The sequence below is a fragment of the Dermacentor andersoni genome, chromosome 7 (genome assembly GCF_023375885.2).
Source record: "Dermacentor andersoni chromosome 7, qqDerAnde1_hic_scaffold, whole genome shotgun sequence".
Lineage (NCBI taxonomy): Eukaryota > Metazoa > Arthropoda > Arachnida > Ixodida > Ixodidae > Dermacentor > Dermacentor andersoni.
The window spans coordinates 164,260,588-164,270,772 of NC_092820.1; the positions used below are offsets into that span (position 1 = coordinate 164,260,588).

At 45.3% G+C, this 10,185-nt stretch overlaps 1 protein-coding gene across 1 annotated transcript; it reads left to right on the top strand.

Annotated features, from left to right (window-relative positions):
* The first annotated feature begins 88 nt into the window (after positions 1–88).
* Coa8 (Cytochrome c oxidase assembly factor 8) lies at positions 89–4,063 on the top strand. The gene is made up of 4 exons (XM_050180516.2): positions 89–235; positions 1,022–1,264; positions 3,034–3,176; positions 3,858–4,063. Exons 1-4 carry the CDS (start codon positions 194–196, stop codon positions 3,961–3,963), a joined length of 534 nt encoding a protein of 177 aa, XP_050036473.1. The 5' UTR covers positions 89–193; the 3' UTR covers positions 3,964–4,063.
* The last annotated feature ends 6,122 nt before the right edge of the window (positions 4,064–10,185 follow it).

Genomic DNA, 10,185 nt, shown 5'->3' on the forward strand with positions numbered 1-10,185 from the left:
TGTGTACTTATATTGTATTTTATAAAACGTTTTTAAAAATAAGTTGCAGTGCGCAGCGGCGTCTTGCATGTAACAACATTCATTAAGACACAAAATGGCGGCGTCCAGCAACTCCGTATCCGCATCCATGGTAGCCGTACGCCGCAATATGTGATGTGAAGGTGTCGTGCACACCACCGTGGTCTTGCTCACTATGAAGGGTGTGAAAAGGGCCCTACAACTGCTATCGAAGAACGTAAGGAGTCTTTTGTACTTCGCATCCCATGTCTGTAAGCACTGGGTACGCCTGGATTTTTGCTAGCCTGTGATGAGAAGCTGTGTCTGTCCCCGAAAAGTTGCTGCCGTTCTTGACTTGCGCTAGCGTCGTTGCTTTATGACCCACGCGATCTTTTAGTTAACCAAGTAAACTAACCTCTAATGTTGTTCACGAGGATTTCATTAATCCGTTCGTTCTCTTATTATTTTTCGTCTGGTTTTTTCTGCTGCCTGCAACACCCGGGAAAATTAATGAAAGCAAGTTGAGGCGAGTCTCTCGACCTGTGAACGTTTGCGAGTAACTTAGCTGTAGCGCTGCAAGCCCTGAGCCGTAGCTGGCCGTAGCACATTCACCGCTGACACCAGAGTGTCATGTAAGCCGGATGGTTGCTCCATTGAACATCGCATCATCATGTAAGTCGGATGGTAGGAACAGTGAACATACGCAGTCGTTAGATTGTCGTGAAATCACTAAAAAAGCGGCGTTTTTCTTTGACAACTTCCACGTGTTGTCCTTTGGCCCGTTTCGTTCATGATTTGCGTTTACGTACTGCACTGTATGTTATTACCTAATAGATGTCTTTCTTCACGAAGCTGCTGGCTTGTTTACTTAGCGAAGTGTCGGTTCGAACAACTTTGTACCAGAGCAAGAAGAATTACAAGTACTTGTGTATATCTGATTTGCTTGTTCCGCGACCAGAAGTTCATGCCATCCCATACCCCATCGGCTACAGAAAGACGGGCTATCGCGTGGTTTTTTCCCCAGAGCAAAACTGGTGCAGTGAAGGTGAGCAAGGCCAAGGACTCCGTTCGGCCCCAAGACGTGCAACGACTGTCGGCCGTGGCGACGGTCGTGTCCCCCCCGCACCCCGTGTCCAACCTGCGGCACGTCGTTCTGCCCGCCCGACCGAATGAGTCGGCCGCCGAGCTGCTGTTCAGGAAGCAGTACGGCGCCATGCAGGCGTGGAACCAAGACTACTGGTCCAAGCACAACGCCGAGTTCCAGCGGGTACGGCCGGCTGCACGTTTTCTTACCGTTTCAAACAGTCGACTGCATTGGATGCTGCCGAGCAAGTCGTAATGTCATGGGAAAAACCTGGCCACAGTACTTGCACGCTTCAAGCAGTGGTTTGCATTATACAGCATTATGTGGCTGTTCTCGGCTATGAGTAGGAGAATCATAAAAAGTGGAAAGCCTGCATCCGTAAGGTATGTCTACAGCGCATTAACATCACAGAGAGCAGCACCGTTTACGGCAGATGGGAAAGCCCTCCGTCACTACAAGGTGTTCCAAACCTGCTTACTTCTTGGTATATCACTTCGTAATAATTTAGTCGCCTTCTAAAGGGTGGTAGCAAAAATGCCAAGGGGTTTTCTTCAATGCACCTGCTGAAGTGTTGTGGTAAGTATAATCTCACAGAGTCTGACATTTGCTAACAGTGATGTGTAAGCTACCAGTCTTTATAGGTCAAGTAAGCACATTTACCTTTATTAATGGAATGTTATGTGCAAATTGAATCCACTCAAAGTGCAGTAACTGTGCTAGACATCAAGATAAACTTTGTTATATAAACTTTGTTATATTTGTTAATACCGCAAAAGACAAAACAATGTTTAAGAAAGCAAATGCCCTCATTTATTTTTACAAAGCTCATAGGCAGACAAGTTCACAAGCTTAAGCATAAATTATTGAGTTGGGACAGTGTTCAGACTGTGGTTTCAGAGATTCATACTGGAGTGGTGCTTTTCTGTAATGTTAAATGTGGCAGTGCAAAATGGGACGCATATGGGATCAAAGATAAGCAGTTGTCCAAGTTACTTGTTTTGTACTGTAACGTCAGTGTTATGAAATGCCAATTGTGCACCTCTTCGAAGATATGAGACCTATGTCTCATGCACAAGCAATTTCAGCACACCGCTGCCTGCCAGCCCCTGAAAATAAACTGAGGCATACTGTTGGGCAAGTTGTCAACAGTAGTTGAAGAAGGAATGTCTCTTGAGCCAATGTTTTGACAAAAGGACCTCTCTTCTCCAGGGCCCTTGCCTTTCACTTTGAACGAGTCCTCATCTTAAAACATTGGCTCGAGCAGCTTGGTTAACAGCTGTTGATAATTTTAAGACATCAAAATAAAACAGCACGAAATAGGAGCCAAAGAACTCCTGAACTAGTTCAGACATGGCACACCATATATTCTGCCTCATGTATGAGCTAGACATCTATCACCTTACACTACAAAAAAATACAGGTTCATGGATGGCTTGATTTGCTGATGCATTTTCCATAGGCAGCACACACCATGAGCCTTTGTATAAGTGTACATAATCTCATCAGTGTAATAAAACATTTAATTGTGAGTCCACACCTATGTTGTCTTTGTCTTCCATCCGTTTTGTGCTGTTTGATCTCAAAGATCTTAAGCCACCACTTCGCCAGCCGTTTTGATCACTTCAAGTCTCCACCTCATGTGCACCATTGTTTTGTTGGGCAAGTTGATTGTTCATAGCTTGCGTGGAATGGCACCCCCGTCTCCCCTCCCCAAGAATAAGTAAACACACAGCAGACAAGAAAGGCATGACAAATGTAGACACTTGTCTTTCATGCCTATTGTAGTTTTCAGCACCTTACCACATAAGCTGTTTGAGAATACAACTTCTATCTAAGGTCACTGCACTTTGCATTGTAATGCTGTGCTTCCATTCGTACCGATAAATATTGTTGGTACAAGTGTGCATTGCACAAGAACTGTAGTTCTTGTTTCTTCGCTTGTTTGTCCGCAGAAGAAGGAAGAATTCACTCAACGCAAGCTGGCCGAGTACAAGACAAGAGGCACGCCTAGAGACAGCGTCCCCATAGAGGACATGGCTTCCTTCTACAAGTCTTTCCTGAATGACAACCACCAGAAGCACATGCAGTACAACTGGTGAGTGGAGCTGTACGTCTAGCGATGAACAGGGAAACGCCAAGAGTAAATTGTAATTTGATATTCGGAGGACATATTGTAGACACCTAGGCCCATTCTTTCTCGCCCTTTGTTGTGAGTCTGAAAGATGATGTCATTCATTCATTTTATTTCTTTAATTCCAAAGTAAACGCTCGATCAGAAGAAAAATCACTGAGGTACTGGCACAACCCCAGAGGGAATTGTAAGAGCTGGTGGGTACACCCCCCTCTCCCTCTCTGCCCTGCCCTATTCTGTCTTCCTTGAAACATGCTGGCACTTTGTCCTCACCTAGTATAGTGTTCAGTGCCCCACCCCCCCACCTTGGATGTGCCCCTGCACAGATGGTCACGTTAAAAGACCTTTACTCTTCATGGCAGATGTGATTATAGGACGCAGCAAAAAGAAATAAAATTAAATATAGGCCATGCTACGATACTTGCTCTATCACCAGGATTGGTCAGCTGAAGGTGAATGCTAATAATCGGAATAGGATAGACCAAAATGCCTGTAGGTGTTTACGAATTGTCTTACATTTTCGTTGGTGCTGGCATTTTTTTTTTTTCTTTTTGTTTACATGTGTTGGCAGTTGGGTTACTTTTAGCTTACATTGATCTACTGAGTCTCCGTTGCATCAATGTTACCGTCCTTTAATGCTTGCAGGGCCTGGTACAGAAAAAACATTGGCCTCTTGATGCCGGCACTTCTTGCAAGCTGGGCATACTTCTACAGAGAAGTGCTCCCGAGTGTGGTGGGAAGGACAAAGTGAACCAATGTCCCAGAACGTTGTTGTAGTTTTATGCCGTGATGGCTTCTTTCCTATGGAAAAAATATGTACAATAATAAAGTTAAGCAGCTAGGAAATGAAACATCTCTGCATCTGTTTATGTGTCCAAGCAGAGTGACATCCCTCATTTCTGGGCATTTTCTGCGTACATGTGCATAGCTTTACACTCATGGTTTCATGCACACTCCTATGCAATACCCATATCATGACCAAGACTACAGTTTCCTATTAAAATTACTGGAGCAAACTCTAGTGGTGCGATCGTTTAGCTGCTATTGGAACAGTGGCTGGTACAGTCAACCACAGAACTTTACGGAAAATTAGCTCTCAGAAAATTTTCAATTTCCAAGCAGGCTGTAGCAGCAGCCACTAAACCGTAAATCACAATGTTGTTCGCATGTGCTTTTGGAGGCTGAAAATGCAAATACCAGTCTGCATTGCAAAGCTGCAAAGATGTTTAGCTTTTTCTCAGATCCTGTAGACCACAAACATTTTTGGTGAACTGTACATGGAATAGTCTCATCTTTGCACTTGTGACACTGGTGTTGTGAAACATTATATGTATTTCTTACGCTTCGTTCAAGCACTCATAGTTTTGTAAACAAAGCAATGCAATAAGTATCGACGTGCACATGTAATTGTGGCAATTATGACACAACATTTTGTTGAAAAGAATCAGCTTGCAAACTCGCAAAGTAAAGGTATGCGCATATTCGGGAATTCACTGTTCAGAGTTGTAGAATATTCATTTTGTTCTAATACTATAAGGAACAACGACATTTGTAACTGTCTACAGGAAAACTACTGATGCGAGTGGAGGTTCTTCCGAATGATTCTGCTGCAGGATATCTGCGGTTGTCGTGCAGATGCAGCTGTTCCTTAGCCATCACATGAAGGAGATCTCTCATGCACAATAGTTTCCAGTTGTTAAGTAATCGGTCTCAATGTAGGCAAAGCAATTTATTATTTGGACAGTCTCATTATATTTGGATTCCTGTAAAACAATGCACAGTGATGTAGTATTGGCACTTAGCTCTTTTAATGATCACCGCACCCTACTAGATGCATCCAATGATGTGTTGTTTCGTTGCTTCGTTGCTGTAATTGCCATGATGCGCCTGATGTATCACCACTTATCCTTTGTTCCTCGTTTACAAGCTTCTCAGTTGAGCTTGAAATTCATTTGATAAATGGCATTATATGTATCACGTAATGTATACAGTCGAGCTCCTCTGCAACAAACGCCGCTATAGTGAAATGACCTGTATAACGAAGGAATAATTCTGTCCCTGTTCTACTGTGAGCTGTGCGGTGCACGACCTTTACAACGAACAACTTCAGAGGCCTCAAGTACTTCATTATAAAGGCAATCGACTGTATAAGCCGTTTTGTTGCCTAACCTACTCCACGGAACCTTTATATTTAACGTTGTTTATAAATAGTAAATATTCGGTATTCGGTTCGATATGCGCAGGTCGTTTTTCTCGTGTATTTGTATTCTATTCGATTTGAAAAATCCGCTATTCGAGCACCCCTATGACAATTTGACACCAGAAGGACCAAGATCGTTTTAATATAGAGTGAACCGGCACACTTGCAACTCTCGTAGGCCCTAGCCCCGAAGTTCTCTAGTAATTTTTGCGGGACACTAAAAGCACACCATGTGCCAAGGTGCGCGCTACCTTTACGGTGGTCGCGTGGTTTCGTGACAAGTGACTTCAGCCGCCACCAGCTGGCGCAACGGGACCGAACTCGAAACTGCGCCAGGTTGTCGTCTGCTGCACTTCCGTTTCCTCTGCGACGCCCGCTAACGACGGTCGCGTTTTCGAAATCCTGCAAGGTCACCACAGCAAGGTCAGCTGACGTTGTTGCTGGACGAGGATATGGCGCGAAATCGGGTTTCGGCAACTTCCGGCCTCGTCTTCGAAGGAACCGCGTTTTTGTTTCCTCTGCGTCATTCCCTTCCTGGATGCATGACGGAGCCTGCCCTCTGTTTTCTGCGGTTCTAAACTCACGCAGGTGATCGGAGTTTGTCAGTGCTAGACTGTAGAATAAATAGCTGGTGTTGCAAAACTTGACTGATCTTTAGCACTGTCGGCTTTGCGTTGCTATGGTGAAAGTGCGCTAGGATGTCATTAAATGACGCGTTAAATGCAAATACGTTAGCTGAGAGCGGGGTTCTTGTTTTTATTCCTGCAGCAAGTCATTTCCTGGAACTTTATTACTCTGCTTCATATCGTTCGCCAAGTTTTCCTTTCTTGTTCTCGTAGCGTACGGCAACGCAATTTTTTAGATCTTTCATTATGCCGTTAAAAAAAGAAAAAGAAACGGCTCACTGCTGCCGCAGCTAGAAAGTTCGTGGACTCCAGGATCTGTGAAAACATTAAATTTTACACTAGTTTGTGACCATACCCAGTAAAACCGTATGATACTATGTTGTTCGCATATACTAGTACAGGTTGGAAATCTGAATACCAGGCTGGCTGAAATATTCAGCTGTTTCTCAGATCTCGCGATCCGTAAACTTTTGACGCCGACTGCAAATAGTGCCACCCGTCACGACTCTGCGCATGCGTGCACTGCCGTTGTTGAATTGCACAATTATCCACTTAGCGTAATTACCCTCGGCCGAAACGTCGAAAATAAATTGTTTGAGTTTTACAGCGTAGATTTCTTATATACGAGGGCTAATCAGAAAGTCCCGGGTTTTTTATTATTATTTATTTTTTAGCCAAATTACGGCTGTAAATGCGAAGCGGACGTATCCATTCGTTTCCCAGCGGTGGACCTTTCTTGGCTCCATCTTAACGAAAAAGTGCACGAAAAGGACGTAGACGAGAAAGAGAGGAACGACAAACACGGGCGCTTCTAGGACCACTGAGTTAATATAACCAACAGCCTGGAACAAGCGACAAGCCTCCCTGCCCGGCTGTTTTCTGCAGCTGCCAGCAGGCGGTGACACGAGTTTTTGCTAGCGTCTCCGCTGCGGCAGTTCGCATACCCACAAGTGAGGACAAATTGTCATTTAAAAAAAAAAAAAAAAACAGGCAATTAACTGTAATAAGTGTTATACTAAACGACGGTGACTCCAAAATGCGATATTTCAGCAAAATTTGAGCAAGAACAGTGCAGCGGTGCGCGCAAGGCCTTTTCTCGAACAGGCGCAACGAAATATGCAGGACCCTGCATATACAGGGTGTTTCTGCGAGCACTTTAAATCTTTTTTTAAAGTTTCCTGTGGCAGATAGTTTAATTCTAGTTTGAGTCGGTCTACTCGAAGCTGCGGAAACTACTTGCACAAAAAAAAAATGAAATGCAAAATCGACGAATTAACAAGAATTCACTAATTAAGTTTTTAGCCAATTATCTTCTGACCCATATTGCAATTTGCAAATTCTAGCAGTGGACTTCGCAAAGGCGGATCCACTTGGAACGAATTCTCAGGACGACACCAGTTTCGAGATATAAATCCCCGAATTTTGCGGATAAATGCATTGGCGTTCCAGTTACTTGTGTGCTTCAGTGCATGAAACGACGTTTTGGTAACAAATTAACTGGAACGCCAATGCATTTCTCCGCAAAGTTCGGGAATTTCTATCTCGAAACTGGTGTCATCTTGCAAATTTGTTCCAAGTGGATCCGCCTTGCGAACTCCACGGCTATAATTCGTAAATGACAATATGGGTCGTAATGTAATTAGCTAAAATCTTAATTAGTGATTTGTTATTAATTAGTCGATGTTACATCTCAATTTTTTTTTGCAAGTATTGTTGCTACACATTATTTTGCGTAGTCGATGGGTGGGTTGATGCCTGGTTCTGACATGTTACTGGCGTTTCTGAGTGCTTGTTGACTCCGTGGTACAGTTCAACGGCAGGCAACTGTTGGCTTGCGTTCCCTTGGCGAAATCTGGTTATTGTGAGAACCGCGCGCTTGGAAGAGAGAATGAATAACGAGGAAGTCATTGACTCCTCCATCATGACGCGGCCTTTGTTTACGTCTTATCTTTCAACCCACTCGGATTTTTATCCCTCGCGATGCCCGAAAGTGGGGCGTAGACTGTAGCAGCCCGCATTGCGATGTTCTCGAATTGTTGCCACGTTGCGTCAGGGGGCGATGGTGAGGTAGGCGCGTGACGTCACCTGGCGCTTCGCTTCGGCGTCGTCTGCTCGTTCCCCCACGCTCGCCCTCCCGCACGTACGTACGTACGCTTGCGCGCGGCGCACTGATGTCGGCCCGGGTTTTCTCGTCCAACTCGCTGGCCGCGCTTATTTTCGGTAGTGGGCCGGGTTTGTGCGCGCCCGCTGTTGGCATAGCGGGGCAAAGCAGTTCAGCGGAGCGTCTATTTCTAGCGTGGGGCGCTCCTTCGCCCGTGTTTTTCGCCACGCTATGAAGCGTACTTATAACCGCGCCGGCGCATTAGGCTTAAAGCGACTGCACGTCGTCTGCCGCCGTATCGTCTGCAACACACGGGTCCTGGTTGTGTTGCGGGAGAGCGCCATCGCGCGGAGCCGCCATGGCGGGTTTTAATTTTTTTTCATTCGCCCCCTCCCCCCCCCCTAGGTCTTTTTTCTCTCGCTTAGCCGTCCTTATATCGTTAATCTTATTCCTCCTCGCACGCTGACGACGCCTCGGCATTGAACGTCACTGGCGCTTGGTCATGTTTCATTTGTTACTTTGCATCGAGCGGCGTCATCCACCTATAGCGTCGCCTGCTGTTTAAAAACACAGGGTGAGTAGGAGAGAGAGGGGGGAGAGGTCAAGGGAGGGGGAGTTGACCTAGAAGACAGTCTCAACCGGCCTAACATTGAGCCCGTTTTCTGAGGTCGCGCACCGTGGCCTGTCACTGCGTACCTTCGCCACTGTTTTATCGCCATAAACCTATATAAACATAAACCACCTATATGCGGCATCAAATTCAGATCGTGAACAAAAAACGATAAGCACACTCACTATACGGCGCGTGGTCTTTTAAACTAGCATAAACCGATGCTAGAGATGTGCAACTCCTGCTGCAAATGATGACCTCCATTGACTATATATGTCTCGGCGCGCTTATCTGGAGCGCGCCAGGCTGGCTGTTATCTCTCCAAACGTACGACGAAGGTGTTGCTTCGTAGGGTATCTTCGCCGCGCATTCTTGTTCGCCGGTTGCGGCACCTGCGCGCTTACAACAAAATAGACACACATGCCAACGATACCTATAGTTTCATCTCTTGGTTGTGTCAATCGATGGAGGGGTAACTTAACGAGAGAACACGTTTGGACTTTACAAAAGAAAAGGCGCAGGAGTTGTCCCTGGCGTTCTTTTAAAACTAATTTCGCCGACCGGGAAGTTGCACATTTTCTGCGTGGCCTTCTGCGGTTTACGTGCTTTGTGTGCGTTATACCGGAACATCTGGTAAGAGAAGGACATCGAGGCCTGGATTTCACCGATGAGGCTTTGCCCCTTGCGTAGTCTTCCTTTCCTTTATTTTTCTTTAATATTTTGCAGTCCGTCCAGAGCGGCTGCGTGGGTCACGTACAAACACTGCAACCGGGTTTTGCTGTTCGATGAAGCGACTCCGTTTTGTACTTCGTATTCCTTGTCTGGTACACGGCGTTGGCACACGATAAGGTGCTCCGACTAGTGCAGCCTGAGCAGTGCTCAGCTTATTGAACGTCTCCCTCGTTGCCTTCACCATTATAAGCCACCGTACAGTGTACAAGATAATGTATTAAAGCATACTGCTTGTGACGCACCTTTTAGTCCAGACGTTTCAGAAGCTGGGTACGTGAGAATTGCATGGTCCCGTATTGCAGGTCCATAATTTGAAATATGTAGTATTGTCGCGTCACGTGCTTGAATGTGAGGTGATGAAACGAAAGAAATTGAGTCATACTTTTTTTTTTATAGCACGTAGTACTCTTTATTTGTATATTTGCATGAATAAACGATATTGTCACAGGAAACAGCTAGAGCGAAGTTTGGTAACTGTGATTTAACGCAATTCTTATCAGGATGGCAGTGTCCTTCAAGGAAACTGAAATGCGCCAAGAGGGAATGGGGGGCGCAACCAGCAGTGTTCTTTGGCCCCAGCTGCCATATGTGTCGTTTGCCTTAAAAAAAAAAGAAAAGGAAACTTCGCGTTCATTGTCACTTTCTTGTGTTGCTTGTTTGCCTGAAGGAAAGGCTTCGGGTATATATTAACAAGATCTGTTCAT

Bases quoted from the DNA above. Each gene is read 5' to 3' on its own strand.
- Coa8 (XM_050180516.2), top strand. From the start codon at position 194: ATGAAGGGTGTGAAAAGGGCCCTACAACTGCTATCGAAGAAC. The intron at 236-1,021 runs GTAAGGAGTCTT...TTTTTTCCCCAG, and splicing joins TACAACTGCTATCGAAGAAC to AGCAAAACTGGTGCAGTGAA. The intron at 3,177-3,857 runs GTGAGTGGAGCT...TAATGCTTGCAG, and splicing joins AAGCACATGCAGTACAACTG to GGCCTGGTACAGAAAAAACA.